This window comes from Punica granatum, chromosome 8 (genome assembly GCF_007655135.1).
Source record: "Punica granatum isolate Tunisia-2019 chromosome 8, ASM765513v2, whole genome shotgun sequence".
Taxonomy (NCBI): Eukaryota; Viridiplantae; Streptophyta; class Magnoliopsida; order Myrtales; family Lythraceae; genus Punica; species Punica granatum.
In genome coordinates this window covers 24,492,278-24,508,910 of record NC_045134.1, presented here as the reverse complement: position 1 = coordinate 24,508,910, position 16,633 = coordinate 24,492,278, and the positions used below count along the sequence as shown (strand labels likewise).

Here is a 16,633-nt window from a genome sequence, read left to right as displayed (position 1 = left end):
AAGTGTGCACATTGTCACCGCTAACCTCTGTGGTACCAGAAAAATTGGCTTATGTGATATCGTTGAAACTCTAATCTGATTGCAGAATGATATAATGAATAAATGCAGAATTTCAATGAGGTTCAATTCTATAGTCGAGTATACCCAAATTAGTTGAGAGCCTTGGATTAGGCCATGCTTGAATTCCAAAAACTTTATTTGTTGTCCTTCACGGGGAGCACTACGATCGATCTTTTACTATGTTATTAGTAAGAGATTGTTTCCAAAACCATAGGTGGCAAACTGAGGAAAGATGTAAACTTTGAGGCTCAAATTGGAATTTTAAACTTTTAGTCACATTAACTGTCTCACGGCGCGAGAGAGCCAAACACTCCCTATCCCCTTTCCTATAACTGTCGGTTAACTGTCAGTTTCTATTCTTCTTCGACGTCATCTTCTCCTCCTCTGTGTTTTCTCTCGGGAGCCACGGGAAGCTCGAAAATGGCCATTCAGGCAATTCAACCCGCAACACCTTACTACTCTCTCCATCCTCATCAGCTGCAATACCTTTCACCGACTGCACCGTCTTCTCATAAACGACTAAAGATGGCAGCTCGGGCCAGCAGGAAGGAATTGCTCCAGTTCAGTTGCAGAGCCAGCAGCGAAGATGTATGTGCGTGAGATTGATCTACTGAGTTGGTTCTTCCGATGTCTTCGCAGAATAGAGATTCACTTCATGGGTTACTTGATTGTGCAGGATTACCTGCTAGATGCTCCCGTTTCTGCTGGAGACGGCTTCTCGTTCACTGGCGGTAGTGTCATCTATATGATCATTTCTAGTTATTTCTCCTTTTCTTTTTCACCTTTCGAGGTGGGGAATTGCGAGTATCTAGATATTATACATATGGGTTATTTGGGCAGGTAAATATTCGGATGAGTCGAACCCAGCTGATGAATGGTTCAAGCAAGGAAAGATGGTGAATCTTTTGGTTCTCTGTTTGTGTTCATGAACATAGTATGGTCATTTGTAGTAGATATGCGAATAGTTTGCCAATATATGTTGGTATGGGCTCTTAGCAGTTCGTATTTGATGGATCTAGTCAGTAGTAATACACCATTTCGACAGGCTGCATCTATATATGTTTCTCCTTTCTCTTTAAATTGTTGATTCTTTCCAAATATTGGCAATTGTAGGTGAAAGCTTTTCCTATTCTCGGTTCCAAGGACAAGGCCAAAGATCCGATTTTTGGACTTACAATGGGGACCGGTTCACAGACCACAGCAGATGTTTTCAGGTATATGAAACTAATAAGCTATATTGGTTGAGTTTACACTCGGTATTGATATCAACAACATTTACTTGTGTTCATTCATCCAGGCTGTTCAGAAATTGAGATTGGATTATTTGCAGGAATTACCAATTGAAACATGCTCTATATGTATAATTTTGTCCAATAGATGGTTTTGCGTCGAAAGTGGAAGTGCCGATAATCCTTCAGTTCTGTTAGTTCATGGATTTCCTTCGCAGGTTAGTCGTAATTGCAGAACCGACATTTTTGTAAAAGAAAATCCTTTTCTACAAAGGCTGCAGTCAATTGAACATTGTATTGGATCTATTCTCTAATACCAGGCTTACTCTTATCGTAAAGTACTCCCTGTTCTCTCTAAGAAGTATCATGCCATTGCTTTCGATTGGATAGGTGAGATTTTGATACCTTCTAATGCCATTGCTTTCGGTTCGATATAGATCTCTGTCACATCCTTTTCTTTATAATCTTCCTTAGGATTTGGCTTTTCGGACAAACCTCAACCAGGATACGGCTTTGACTATACATTGGGCGGTATTACTTTCTCCATTCTCTTCGAGTCTTCCTACCAACACTTGCAAATGTATATCTGACGATCGTGTCGGCTCTCTCTTGCAGAGTATGTATCATCCTTTGAGTCATTAATTAACGGCCTCCTTCTTGATAAAGTCTCACTAGTTGTCCAGGTGACGTTTCCTTCTGTATTCTTGCCAAGATCCATTAATCACATATGACCTATGGTATAACACAGTCAAATCTTTAAACCTCTCTTTGATTTCACAGGGATATTTTGCCCCAGTTGTCGTTAAATATGCCAGTGAACATCCTGAGAAGATAAATCATTTAGTACTGCTCAATCCTCCTGTATGATTCTTGCAACCTTTCTGAACGATAACTCTCGGTCCCTGTTTTAGGCTTTGATAATTGACACTAATAGATAGTTTAGAGCCTCAGAGGAATATTGCCTGACGAATATTGAGGAACAGCTTTGCGAGATGCTTTATTTTCTTACTTACTTAGAAAGTGAAGCGTCATCGAAGTTCAAGATAATGATATTTAACATTTATCCCTTCTTCTCTGGTCTGATAAAGCTCACAGCTAAACATGCGAACCTTCCATCAAGTCTGTCCATATTCAGCAACTTCTTGCTTGGCGAAATTTTCTCACAGGTCAGAATGGCTTCTTTGTGTATTATTATATGCTGACATGCTTTCCGGGATTTCCTTTTGGCTTCAAGTAAACATGTTTTTTGGTTAATCATATCTTCTTATGGCCAGGATCCACTGAGGGCAAGTGATAAAGCCTTGACCAGTGCCGGACCTTACAAGATGAAAGAGGACGACGCGATGATTTACAGAAGACCTTACCTTACTTCTGGCTCTTCCGGGTTTGCACTGAATGCCATTAGCAGGGCTATGAAGAAAGATCTGAAGGTGAAAACTTCTTACAACTTTATTTTATGCACCATTGAATCGAACTTGTTTAACCATTGTTTTTCCGTTTTTGTAACTGCAGAACTATGTCGAAGAAATGAGGAGAATACTCAGTGACAAGAACTGGGAAGTTCCAACAACAGTATGCTGGGGCCAAAGAGACCGGTGGTTGAGCTACGATGGAGTTGATAGTTTTGTCAAAGACTCGAACATTCAAATGGTTGAACTTCCCATGGTACAGACCTGTTTTTCACAGTGCCCATTTTCCACGGCGCATAGTTATCGTCACGAAGGAAATTCCCAGTGAAAAGCATTCTAAAATTTATGTTGCTCTGCAGGCAGGGCATCATGTGCAGGAGGATAGAGGGGAAGAACTCGGACAAATCATCTACGACATTATTGGAAAGAAAATCCGTTTTTGAGAATGACTATTGATTGGCTGTTGCATGAAGAAGCAACTGGTTTTCGGCCATTAGCACGATTATTTCTCCTTAACGAATATCGTGTTTTATTCTGAGGGGAAATCTTCAATATACTTTATGAACTCAGGGTGGCTTCCCAAAACCAAATGAATGGGAAAATGAGAAAGATGAAGCTCTGTCTGCTTACAAGGTCATCAGTTCAGGATCTCGAGGTATACGAGTCCTCCCTCTTACATTTGCTACTTGAACTCAGGTATGGTTTTCAGACAATAGAAGAAAAAAAAAATTCAAATATTGTCATATCTACGATTGGGGTCTGTCGAGTTGGTTAGTGCAATCGCAAAGAAATCAGAATTGCTTCTTGCCACTTTTCTAACCAAAGTTTGTGGTTTCTGCTATCATGAAATTTACAAAAATATATTCGATTCTGCATCGTGAAGCTACCACGTAATATGCTGCTAGCACGTGTTATGCTTCATCAGAATGAACGGATGACTTTCTGCTGTCTAGCTTCTGGCATCAATGGATGCTAAAGAATCGCTCCTTCTACCTATCCCCTCTGGTGATACGGATCTGTCCAACAATCATCCTCTTCAACCGCCCTTTTCCATCTGCTGAAGAAGATCTGTTGGTCACTCAAGGACTGGTTCCTTATCTGCACCGGAAAAAATCGAGAAGGTCTCATCAAATTTCAGAATACAGCTGTAAATAGAAAAATAGTGAGAAAGGTCATTTGCGCCGCAGCTACCAAACTTCTTGTGTCCAACCGTTCGAGATTTGCAGAGGTTGCACTTGCAGCTTGATCTGATGCTTTGGCAACTCTCTGCAATTCCATTGATTATGACCATCCCATATTAGTAAAAACAGTTTTCCGAGAGAGACAGGACGACGGAAATCAGACACTTTTGACCAGTGTGATAGAATCCTTTGGACATATCTGACCTTGCTTGCCCCAACTCCTCCGAGTAGAACCTTTCCGGGATGAAATACATACTCTGAATCAACTACCCCGACGTTTTTGGTCCGATCACCCTGTATCACGGGAACTCTGAGTCATTTAATAATATTTGTTGAAGATGAATAAGTTTATACAACTGAGGATGGAATTCCATGTCGATTGCCTGTGCACAGTATCCGAGCAGATAATCCATTCCCCAGCCATGAACCAAATCATTCTGCAAACATTTTAACAGAAAAAAAAAGAAAAAAAAGAATGAAACCTTGATCCCAATAAACGGTTGCCCGTAAGCATCTCCTTGTAGCCCGGAAGTTGAAATCTTACCTGAATCAAGTGCCACACACAGTGCCAGGACGCGCGCGAGAAAACAGGAGCCATCATCTCTACCCATCTATCACATATGCTCGATCAATTTCCGGGTATGACATGCTGATCAAAATGAACTGTATGTAGAGGTGTGTCATGGAAAACATATGCGAGGAAGATAAAGTATCTTACCCTGTACAGGGTGGACCTTCACTGTCCTCTCTGCATTCAAATCCGGCATCCATATGTTGGACTATCCTTCTGCATCGAAAAGATTCATGTTGATGTTATTAGCTGAAAATAAATTCTCAAATTCCATAAGTCAAGTTATCAATGCTTGCACTCCTGGAATTTTATGGAAGAATAATGAAATCATAATGTAAATACTTTCCAAATGGATCGACATTTTTGGAATCATTGAGAGATGTATAACAGTTCCTTGCAGAATAACATTTTCTGAAAAATGAGATGAGCAGAGAAAAGGACCTGTGCAGTTTCACTGTACTGTTGCGTATCGTGATCGGATGATGCAGATAGGATTTGGGGTCCAGTGCTGGCTGTGATATCTCAAGCACTTCTTCTTTTACAATTGAAATATATCTGCAGGAAAAAAGTTTCCGGAAAATTTGACAAACCAAGGAAATGTACAAATATACAATAAGAGCGTGTCAATGTATCGTCGGTAAGATCATAGATGTATGTACCTTCCAGGATCAAAGTTATCGACTTCAAGATCTTCATCCCAGAGGAAGATGTACTCATATTCAGAGACTATATCGGGATGGAGAAATCGCTTTGCAAACCACCTATGCATTGCCAAGACACAGAATATTCAATTACCAGTAGGTGAAAATAACGAGAATCAGACAGTTTGCAAAACTAACAAATCGGCTTTGGAGAATAGCAGCAGTTCGGGTTTGATATTCCCGTGTTAATGTACCACTTAGTCTGACTGACAGCGGAAACATGTATAGCACGAGAACTCCATTCGAATTTATTCCACTCGTCCACAACACCATCGTAGTGGAAAATCATCACAGTAAAATTGTTCAGCATGAACTATAAACAACATAAACGTCAAATTAACAGGGATTAATTTTGAATAATTATGAAAAAACAGAACATATTATTGCACATCAATTTACGAAACATTGACATAGATATAATGAAGACATCTCCACCTTCATGACAATCTTGTTCACATTGTCCTTCTGTTCTATCCCAGCTGTCATAGCCAGTAAGTTCATCGACAATTTCGACCTCTACAGAGACAAGGAGAATAACAGAAAACGAATCACGTGAGATACATTGATCGTCAAGAACCATAATGATCAGTCTGTATAGGTCAAATTTTTTCAATAAAATCTAGTTGGTATGTGAATGGACCTTTTGATCATTCCGGGTACCCAACAAGGGTCTCAACTCAAAGTCGGAAGTTCTCGAGATGATACCTCGAGGCAATGCTTCAGTTCCTCTGTCAACCCTGCATCGATTGTTCTGATTCATCCAGGATTAGTTGAGCAAACCGAACATCAATAAGGAAGCAAAATTTTTGCCTTGGGCTGAACATTTGAACTCCAAAAAAAAAAAAAGGGCCAAAAAGTCAACGCATGAACAAAATCTCATGTAAGAATGACTTAACAAACCTCACTCTTGGATGTCAAATTTTGTGAGGAACTGTGAACAGCGTGCTCTGCTTGAAGCCTCTGTCATATGGAAATTCATTGTTAACCGAACTAGTTTTGGTCACGGAAAGATGCTTCATGAGAGTTCATTATTGGAAGTAATCATGTTTTCACGTGGTATTGTGCAGATCGGTGATCTGCGTATATTATGGTAAATTTCTTAAGCTTAGCACTGGGACACAAATATAAAAAGGGGCAGCCAGGTAGAACCAAACGGAACTGCCAACATCAAATCTCTGGCATCACAAGCCAGAAATTGATTCCTCCTACCAAAACCTGGGAACGATCCTTAGTTTGAGTGTTATCGACTTATCTCGTATAGAAGTACATTCGTGTTTGTATATATGTATACCTGCAGATGATTTGTGAATAGGAGGCTACTCCCCAAGAACAAACCCAGAGACAGCAGCAACGTTAAGCTGCAGCGATATTGTAATAATTTGTTCCTCTTGTATGCTTCCAACACCTAATAATAAAACCATAAAATCCGACAAAGAAAAAAACAAAGAAAATTAAATTAGAGAGGCGTGAGACAGAATTTTACTTGGAAAAATGAATTTTGCTTGGCATCTACATATTTTGTTAATTTCAAGGAAAAGATGGGGCCGGAGCCCAAATACCAGAAAAAAAAGATTAAGAAATACAAAGACGGGGTAATAAATTTAACAAATAAGTTAACGAAGAGATCGGAATTGAGGAACTTACATTGTAGGTCGAGTGTTTCATCCTTAATGGATCTTCTTCAACTCATCACAGAGGGACAACACAAATGATCTGAGGAAGAGAAGAACACACAGAGGATGTAAACATGTAAATGGAAGCAAACATATATATATATATATATATATATATATGTAATGAATGTGTCTATATATACACGAATATTAGGGGAAATAATTAATAAGGTACCTTAATTGAGCAATTTTAAGAGAGGTTGCCGCAACATTCAATGGCAACGGACGTGCAGCGCAGCTATCAAGTATAATGACTACATATAAAGAGATATGGTCCCACTTAATTAGTGGAAATTAATTATAAAACCGAGGTATAAAAGTATATCAATCGTGGAACTTTTCTTCTTAGTTTTATTCTTCGAAATATCTCCGAGTACGATTTCGGATGGATTGATTATTTGAAAATCTAACAGATGTTATGCCAATATAAACCTAGGAATATATGCATGTATTTCTTTATTGTGTGAACTTTTTTTTAATAAGTTCTAGTTCACAATATATATAAAAACTGAAGTTGTGGAATCAGGTCAAACTTATAAACGTGAATATGTGTGTGTATATGTATATATATATATGTTGAATTTAAGCGAGATCCCGGATTATTTAATTAGCGAGATAAAGTTTCCATTTATTTATTAATTTTGTTTTCCTTTTAGGGTCAAGATTAGATTTTCATGTGTCCAACTTTCCTAACTTTCACATTTAACAGCCGAAAGTTTTGGCTGAATTAACATCCGAAAGTTATACCAATGGAAATCCCTGGGCCAGACTCTTTGACATTACAAGACACATACATGCATACATGTAATCTTCTCTATGTAATGGCAACGTGGGGGCCAAGTTCTATTAACAATCAAATAGGTCTTGCTCGTTTCGCCGTGACATGAAAACATGACCGATGATAACAGTAGTTCGAATTCTAGTCTATCAACAGATAGACCTACAGGCCTCATGCTTCATTCGCAAGCATCGCTAGTGAAAGTTCTCGTTGTATGGGCAGTAGAATCAGATGAACATACGACAAACAGTATGTCGAGAGCGTAGCAAAGAGCTCCAATGCATCGAGAAACCAGTGGTTAGTAAGAGTTGCAAACTCAATGCTCAATAACAAAGTCGAGATGCGAGTGTATGATTTCGCACTGTGCAACCGAGAACGAAGTAACCCGGAACATAAAAAGAATTTCTTACCACCCAACCATCTGCACTAAAATATTAACTCTCACACTGTTGATTTCATATATCTTGTTGGTTGATCACCACTTTGGTGGTGATATAGCAACTATTGAAAAGGGACAAGTTGATTGAGTTGGAGTCAATATACTCCCTAAAACAAATTGGAATTAAATTGACCGTGGTATTCCTTCCACAGTGGTGCGACGAATGGGTTGACAGCATGATGGACATTGTGAATCGGCAGGTCGATTCTGATTCAGAGAGAATAGACTTTAGAGGAGTCGTCAATGCCGTTCTTTGCGGGAAAGAAAAATAGAGGAGTCATTCTTTCTTTGGGGAAAGACGGTGTTCTTCTCTAAAGGAGTACGTCAATGCCGATCCTTAAGGGAAAGAAAAATAAAGGAATCACTAGCCTTTTTGTCCCCGTGCATTGCGCACGGATTCGTTTGCATAAACCTCTACATCATTGTTATTGGGTTTATTTATATTTTGAAGCATTAATAAAAATAATAGTTATAATTATCAAATTTAATTCTTAAGATAACAATCTTCAATAATGTTTTATAAATTAGAGTAAGTTAATTATTATGAAAATAATTGCATTAACTAATTTGCATCATATATTTAATAAGTTAATTATTTATTAGATTGAGAAAACTATCGAAATGGTCATTGAAAGATTTCAAAACTAACAAATTACTACTTGAAAGATATTTTGAAACAAAATGATCATTGAAAGACCAGAATCCATAACATTTTGGTACTTCCGTCAAAATTCCGTTAGTGCCGTTACGGGATAATGACATGGATGCTTATGTGGCATCTAGTAGCCAAACGGCACCTATTGACAGTGCACGTCAGCATGTACGGCGTCGTTTATGGTCTGAAGTTTTTTTTAAAAAAAAGAAACCTAGGCGAAACGACGCTGTCTTGCTGCCTCTCCCCTCCCCCAACCGAACAGCATTGTTGCTACCTATCCCCTCCCTCCCACCATCTGCAATCAAAATTAGGTCAACCTGACGAACCTCTATCGAACCCGACATCCTTCCTATCTCCTCCCCCTATCGAACCCGACATGACCACCTCGGCGTCATCCTTCCTATCTCCTCCCCCCATCGGTGTCGTCGCCTCGAAAGTCGTGGACACACGGACTCGTCGAGCTTGAGTTCGACTCCGCCAGCAACTTTGTATCGAGTCTCCATCTCCGACGGTCTCAATGAGGTGGATTTAATCGCAGGAGCTAATAGAGCTAATTGGTAAGTATGAGAAGTGTTTCTCAACTATAGATTGTCCGATTGAAGTTCGATTAGAGTCCAATTAGAGTCCGATTTTCCAGTCCTAAGTTCGATTTGTCGTCTCTCTACTCTCCCTTCCTCAAACTTCTTCCTTCTCTATTTCAGTCCGCTGTCACACTCAGAGTTGCTGCTGCGGTGCCCGTGCGGTCGTCGAACAAAAAGCAGACTCGACAAGTCCGTGTGTCCAACTAGTATGAGTTCAACTGGCCGACGACGATGACTGCTTGAACTCAAGTTCGATGATGACTCTTATGCGGAGGGGCTGCGTCGGGTTCAATTGGTTTGGGTTTAACTGGCCGCGTCCGTCGGGTTCGATGGGGGGCTACGTCGGAGATAGGAAGGACGACGCCGGGGGGGCCACGTTGTGTTCGATGGGGGGAAGAGATAGGAAAGACGTCGGGTTGACCTAATTTTGATTGCAGATGGCGAGAGGGAGGGGATAGGTAGCAACGACGTCGTTCGGTTGGGGAAGGGAGATGCAGCAAGACGGCGTCGTTTTGACCAATTTTTTTTTTAACTTCAGGTCATAAACGACGTCGTACGTGTTGATGTGCACTGTCAATAGCGCCATTTGGCTACTAGATGCCACATAAGTATCCATGTCATTTTCTCGTAATGGCACTGACGGAATTTGATGGAAGTACCAAAATTTTATGGATTCTGGTCTTTTAATGATCATTTTATTTGAAAAAATCTTTCAAGTAGTAATTTGTTAGTTTTGAAATCTTTCAATGACCATTTTGATAGTTTTCTCTATTAGATTTGTCGGATGTATTGAGTTTAGTAATTAGACTAAATTATTTTTTCTTTTTAAATTAATATGAGTCGAATATTTAAGTTTTATCTTTTATTTTATTTATTAGCTTAAATTCATAGTGCTATATCATAAATATTTTTTTTATAGAATCATATATTTTTTCTGTGAGTTCTTTATATGATCAATTAATTTTTTTTTTCATCTTTTTCCTTTAAGTTGTAGTTTAACACGTTCTTATATCATTTACAATAGCAATTATTCTAATGTTTTGAGCACATACTTACTTTTTAACACAATAAAATATTTTCAATGATTAATTTTTAAGTTTTATACGATATCAATTAATAAAATTAGACTAATTCTTAATGATTCAATAAATAGTTTGTAACAAAAATAAAATATATGCCATAGCACAATATTTTGCTTTTATGTCAATTTTATCACATCCTTTTAGAATTACACTATATAGCATAACATTTATGGTGCAATGTTAATTACGGTTTGACATTAAACTTTTCATGAAAATTAAATGAAAGACTGATGTGGGGCTTATGTAGATGAATAATGGACCCAAACTCTTACCACATGCGAAATAACCCGTATTCCGATTGGCCAGGTGCACTTTTACCCACCCGATTCCTCCCCATTAATACCCAAATCCCATTCCCGCATTTTCACATATAGAATTGCTCTTTATGAAAACAACTACACCCTCAATAGAATAAAAACAAGGGTTAGTTTTACCATAGAGCATGAGATTTAGGAAATTTTTACCACGTAGCACGAATAAAAATAATTTCACCATTCAGCATGTTGACTTTTTTTCATGGCATAGCATATATCAATTTTCTGTTAATTCCTTGACCGAAAGATGACATGGCCGATGTTTTGGCCCACCATTGCACAACTGTATGCTTTGTGGGTTCTACTCCCCACTTCTCTCTTTATCTCTCTCATCCCCCTCCTTTTCCTCTTGTCTCCCATGCTTGACCGGTCTGCCATCTCTTTTCTTCTTCTCCACCTACTCTTCCTCCTCCATCCACTACCATCGCCATGTCTTTGCCATCCCATCTCTTGTCTCTCTTAGCTTCTCTCTTAACAACACCAGCACGTCTCCACTCTATCACAGCCCCCCATGATCACTTTCATCATCTCCATCACCTCCATTATCATCTTCTAACCTTCCTTCTACACCATCAACGCCACAGTCTCTCCATCCATCTCCATCTTCACTTTCTTTCCTTCAGCGGTAGGTCTATCATCCCTTTCCTTCCTCTGTCCTCCTCTTGGCCTTCCTAGCATCACCACATCACAACCTCCACTTCTTTCTCTCCTTGGACCACTACCATCTCCATAACCACAACTGCCATCTCCTTCCATTTTTCTCACTCTCGGCTCCTCCCTAGCCCCGCGAAAACCTTAGCCATCTTTTCACACCATCACCATTTGCAATGTTGCATCACCATTATTATACAAACCTCTTTCCCTTCTCTCTTTCTCGGCTGATTACAGACCAGCCTCCTCCTATCTTCATCTTCTTCCACTCCCTTTTCTCACCCTTTCTTTCTTCTTTGGCAACCTCCATTCTCACTGCCATTACCATTTCCATCCTCTTCTTCATCCCTTTTGCCATCACCAACAGCTTACCATCCTCAATTTCTCTTCTTCGTTACCTTCATCATTGTCCCGCCCCACTACCAGCATCATCATCTCTTCTCTTCCTTTACCTTTTGTACGGACCCGAATGTGAACTCTCGTCAGGGCCCGCATTGCGCACTTTTGGATCGCACGGCTTGGGAGTGTCCACCTTCCTGTAGGGACGCGTGACGGACAAGCGTGAGAGAAGGAGTCGCCACTTATCATTTTACGACCCGAAGGTCGAGGGCGGATAAGTTACCCGGGTCTAGGGGTATGGAACACCTAGTTTGTCGTTAAGGCATTGATCTGTGCGGAACCGAAAAATCCATGTTCGGGGGTTCATATTACGTGCGGGCCGATATCCCGCACGCCCTTTCGGTACTCTGGCTTGCTAGGCTTGCATGTTTTATGATTTACCGCATGAATTAAGCTGCACTCGGCTCGCACGTTTTGACACCAGAGATTCGGTGAATTAAACGATGTCGGTGGAGAAGCCGAGAGAGAAGTAAACCCGTATGTCGGGGAGTTGGTTCACAATCTTGCATTACAGTTCATCGAACCATGGAGGTTGAATCCCTGCGTGAACCAGAACCGCGAGTTCTTGGATTTACTTGTATCTAGGCAAGTATTAGACCGATTCGATTAATTCGACTCTCGGACCGTTCGCTTACCGACTTGAATTCTTACAGAATGAATATACAAAATAAAAGTCCTTACAATGCTCTCGAAAACAATAAATACAAATTACTAATGGCCGAATTCCAATCGACTCGCGTTCGGTTATTATTCCGCTCTAACTCACCGTGAGTTTAGGGAAAACACCGAAAAACTGAAATTCAATGCACGCTCTCACTGAATAGGGTGTTGGACCCTGTGAGTGTTGATTAGGGTGTTAGACTCTGTGCTCGATGATTAGGGCGTTGAATCCTAATATTATTCGGCCTAGGGATTAGGCTCGACCCGCATGGAAAATATGTGCGGAAAGATAACAAGCAGCAGGTAAATAACAGACAATGTGTTTGTATTCACCGAATGCACGTGGATTAGCAAGTTTATTAATCCGGGGTATTTTGGCATGCAAATCCTACCCTAGACAAACAAACGCGTGCCAATGTTTTAGCATTCGGTTTTGGTTTGAAAACCTGATATGTCGGGTGTCCGTAGTCAAGTTTCGTGTGTGTGGATTGCTTTTACAGTGATTCGGTGTTGTGACACTGAATTACCATTGAATTGATCCAAACTCGTGTTTTGACTCTAGATTTGTAATCTAGAATTCCTCCTAACCATTATCTAGTGTTTGGTTAGGTCGAGTGAAAGGTTAATCAACATTTTGCATGTTTTCTGACAGAGATAACCGTTCTAGTTACCCGAATCTATGTTAGGATGACAGAAACTCATCAATTAGATAAGAAAAGGCTATGCAGATGAACCTGCACCTGAACAGGTAGCCCGTTCTTATCCCGTACTGTAGTGTTTCTGTCATGCTAACCCTAGGGGTGTCGCTGAATTGTGAAAAGACGATTTTGCCCTTTATTTGAAAATTGTTTTCAAAAAAGGGGAAACATCGTAGTGCGGGCCACCTCGGCCTGTAGCCGGTGTTGACCAATTCCCTGGATCGTCCAGGGTTGTGCAAGAACCCCGAAAAAGCCAAAGAACCGGTCGATCTGCCCGGAAGTGATCTAGAAAGATCTTCTGTATCCTGACCTGAGTTACCTGGAATCAGGTAAAAATTCAAGTTGAGACACATAAGCCCTTTTCAGACGTCCATGGTACATCGGACCGCGCGTTTCAGGTTTTGAAATTGATAAGTTTGAAAAGGGCACCAACGTCATTTGACAACTCATCGACGCGAGTTATCAGTTAATGGTCAATTCGTGTAAACTTTATCAGTATGAAGTGGGTTTAATCATGTGAGCGTCCCGATTAACCCATTCGTGAAATTAATGCTTAAGGGTTGTGCCGAATGCATTAATTGTGAAAACGATTCGTGACTTGGCAACCAAGACGACTCCATGATAAGGATCGAGGATAATTTGATCCAATGACCAAAACTATCCCCGCAACCGAATGGACTCGAATGAGTCATCGATACCCGAATCCATGCATGCTTTGTTTTGAAAAGACATTTTCATGCGATATTGCGACGATAATGTAAATTGCAAATTACACGAAAGCCGAGAACGGACTCAAAACTGGAAGAGGAAGCCTCATGCAACCCGTACGAGTCTAAGAGTCTCTCGGTTACTTCTCCTTGGAGATAGCCGAGAGGTCCCATGGCCCGAATGGGTTCCACGAGGTTTCCCCGTCTCGTTTCGAATCATTTCTCGCATGCTTAAACGACAAACATGATAAATGACACGATTAAACGAAAGTCGGTATTGCCATGATTTGAATAACGCATTCGAATATGCAAACATGCACAAACAAGTTATTTAATTAATCGATAAAACAATACCGACTTCATGCATGTAAGAAAACACGAGAAAACTCGGGAATCGAACTTGGATAGGGCTAAGAAGGCCGTTTTTAACCCGAGGAAAGCAAGCCAAGTCTCGGTTACCTCTTTTTGAGGCAAACCCGAGAGCTCTTTTGCTTATTTCGGGTCGGGAAGGTCTTCCGAGGGTCGATCCAAACGTTTCCCTACATGCTAACATGTTAATCGAGGATAAACATGTATGATATAATGTAAAAGTGCATAAAAATGAAGTCTTGCAAGTGAACATGCTTTGTGCACCATATTACTCTATAGCCATGCAAATAATGTAAAAAGCCCTAACTCCTCTAAGTCAAGAGTGATTTACCTAGCCTCGGAATACGAGGAAAGAGTCGGGGAAGTGTTCGAGAGTCGGGTGACTCGGTAGAACGCTTGGAAGGATGCTCGGGTGCAAAGGATGCACGTTCGGGTGTGCACGGATGCGGGGCACACGAGCGTGCGCGCTGGGGCGTCGGGCGCGCGGGCGTGCGCGCGGATGGGCGTCTGGCCCGCGGGCGCGCTGCTGTGAGCGTGGGCGTGCGGCGACGGGTGTACTGTTCACCCGAGAGCACGTCCTTCACCCGAAATCACCTAAATGACCTGAAATGATGAGCAAATGACTTCAAACCAAAAATCTAAGTTCATAAATGAACTCCTTGGGTCCAAAACATGTGGTCCATGGAGTTTGAGAAATTCTGAACTTAAGTCGGGATGATGAACATCGGCTTCCGACTTAAGAAACTCAAGGCTTTCTTCGGGTTTTCTTCGGTTTTTCTCTTTTGGTTTTGAAGTGTTGAAGCTTGCTGGTTTTGGCTATGGAGTTGAGAGCTTTTCATGAGGGAGAAAGCTTGGAGAGAGTGTACAAGAGGAGAAGTCATTAACTTAATCACTTTTGGGCCATTTATAGGCAAAGCTAATGAGCAATTAAGCAAAAGCAAGCACTCTTAACCCTCCCATTAGCAAATTTCGGTTTGCCTAATGAGGATGAGGATGAATGTGGACCAAGTGTTCTTCATGTGGAAGAGCCAAAAGCATTAATGAGCATTGATGAAGGTTTGAGTGTTCTCTTCAAACTTCTTGGATATTTTCATGCAAGAGTGCAAGTTGGCTTCTTGCATTGAAGAAGAAGAAGAAGCTTCTAGAGCAAGGGTGACTCATCTTGGGCATTCCGTTGGTCCCACAACCGAAGAGGAGAAACCGGGAAAAAGCTCGGGTCTCGATTGATCGCGCATTCGAGGCTCGTGGTTCGAACCGAATGTTGAATTATCGATATACGCAATGAAACGGATTTAATGAGTCCGAGATTGACATTTTCCATGAGGAATTGCCAAATGTCTGTATGAGGCTCGGAAGCCGGTTTTGCTCCTTTTATGCATTTAGAGCGAGGTTACCCACTTTTGACAACATATCTTGTACCTGCATCCCACGTCGGTCATTTTGACATAAATTGTCAAATTACGTGGGCACTTGTCCCTTAAGCCGGTAAATGCAAATATGGAGCCGGAGATGTCATAGGAGGCCGAAACTGGATTTCTTAGATTGTTTTCTGAGTTTCTTGGGTGATCCGGAGATTACTGTGATCTCTGTTTGCCGAGATTGGGTCTCTAAGGATATAAAAAGTGTATTTAAGACCCTTAAAGCACTGCTCAAGGGGAGGGGTCTAGATGAGTTGTGTGATTCATTCCGACGATTCCACATTGAGCCTTGAGAAGGCTAACATTGTGTAAGGTAAGCATCCGGCGTCAAGTTTCCCCAAAGAGGACCTCCGGATATGGATTTCCACTAAAAATGGTCTTTTGTGCTCCTTGGAGGTTACTCGGGAAACCGTGAAGGGTTTTGCTGTCTATTTTGCCCAATTGCGAATGTCCGCTGGAGTTTTCAAGGCAATGTGGTATGAACTTCGTTTGCCGTAATTCCATCAAACCAGTCTCCGGTTATGCTCTTCCGAAGAGGAGTATGCCTGTTTTGTCGCTCGGAAGTCATTCAGGGTGTCTGTATGGTTTCCAAAAGGCAATCTGAAGCACTGCTCGTGATCTGTATGATTGTGGGGCGTGGCCGCATCTGATATTTGGAATTAACTTTTCTCCGAGAAATCGGCATTTTTGGACTTCCATTGAAAAGTTGTCTGTATACAGAAAGTTGTTCTGTATAGAGCAGATGATTTGCGAAATGCGTTTGAAGACACTTTTCATTTGTTTGGCATCGATGTGGATTTTTGAAGTCCAATGTTGGCTATCTTCCGACGGTCGAGCGAACTATCGGAAAATAGGACTGTCCATGTGGTACATTGGAAATGTCGGTTTTGGACGTTGTTGAACTCTCTAGCCACTCTATTACCCTTTGATGATCCCTGGAGTCCTTCTGTCACATGTGCATGTCTTCTGCTCAATTTTGCCGACTTGAGGATGAATAGTGATTTCTGCTCTGTTAAGTCGTTTTTCTGTATTATGCTCAAATTGTGGCTTGGACCATT

General features: G+C 40.9%; 2 protein-coding genes across 8 annotated transcripts; one reads left to right on the top strand and one right to left on the bottom strand.

The window, feature by feature from the left end:
* The first annotated feature begins 408 nt into the window (after positions 1 to 408).
* LOC116216078 (uncharacterized hydrolase YNR064C) lies at positions 409 to 3,539 on the top strand. Of its 5 annotated transcripts, none has more exons than XM_031552001.1 (13): positions 409 to 648; positions 737 to 791; positions 901 to 956; positions 1,174 to 1,274; positions 1,438 to 1,507; positions 1,610 to 1,679; positions 1,764 to 1,820; positions 1,905 to 1,972; positions 2,070 to 2,150; positions 2,378 to 2,455; positions 2,564 to 2,719; positions 2,802 to 2,954; positions 3,058 to 3,539. In XM_031552001.1, the coding sequence occupies exons 1-13, from the start codon at positions 481 to 483 to the stop codon at positions 3,139 to 3,141; spliced, it is 1,197 nt and encodes a 398-aa protein (XP_031407861.1). In that variant the 5' UTR covers positions 409 to 480; the 3' UTR covers positions 3,142 to 3,539. The 5 variants fall into 5 exon arrangements, with proteins under 5 accessions (XP_031407861.1, XP_031407862.1, XP_031407865.1 ...); XM_031552002.1 differs by having other exon boundaries at positions 512 to 652; XM_031552005.1 differs by having other exon boundaries at positions 562 to 648; positions 1,391 to 1,507.
* LOC116216077 lies at positions 3,165 to 6,891 on the bottom strand. 3 transcript variants are annotated; one of them, XM_031552000.1, is made up of 14 exons: positions 6,796 to 6,891; positions 6,443 to 6,556; positions 6,052 to 6,111; positions 5,792 to 5,902; positions 5,587 to 5,667; positions 5,346 to 5,464; positions 5,110 to 5,211; positions 4,892 to 5,005; positions 4,598 to 4,666; positions 4,424 to 4,490; positions 4,263 to 4,316; positions 4,084 to 4,173; positions 3,890 to 3,964; positions 3,165 to 3,796 (listed from the first exon to the last, which is right to left on the bottom strand). In XM_031552000.1, the coding sequence occupies exons 1-14, from the start codon at positions 6,814 to 6,816 to the stop codon at positions 3,692 to 3,694; spliced, it is 1,182 nt and encodes a 393-aa protein (XP_031407860.1). In that variant the 5' UTR covers positions 6,817 to 6,891; the 3' UTR covers positions 3,165 to 3,691. The 3 variants fall into 3 exon arrangements, with proteins under 3 accessions (XP_031407860.1, XP_031407859.1, XP_031407858.1); XM_031551999.1 differs by having other exon boundaries at positions 3,890 to 4,173; XM_031551998.1 differs by having other exon boundaries at positions 3,165 to 4,173.
* Between the last annotated feature and the right edge of the window lie 9,742 nt (positions 6,892 to 16,633).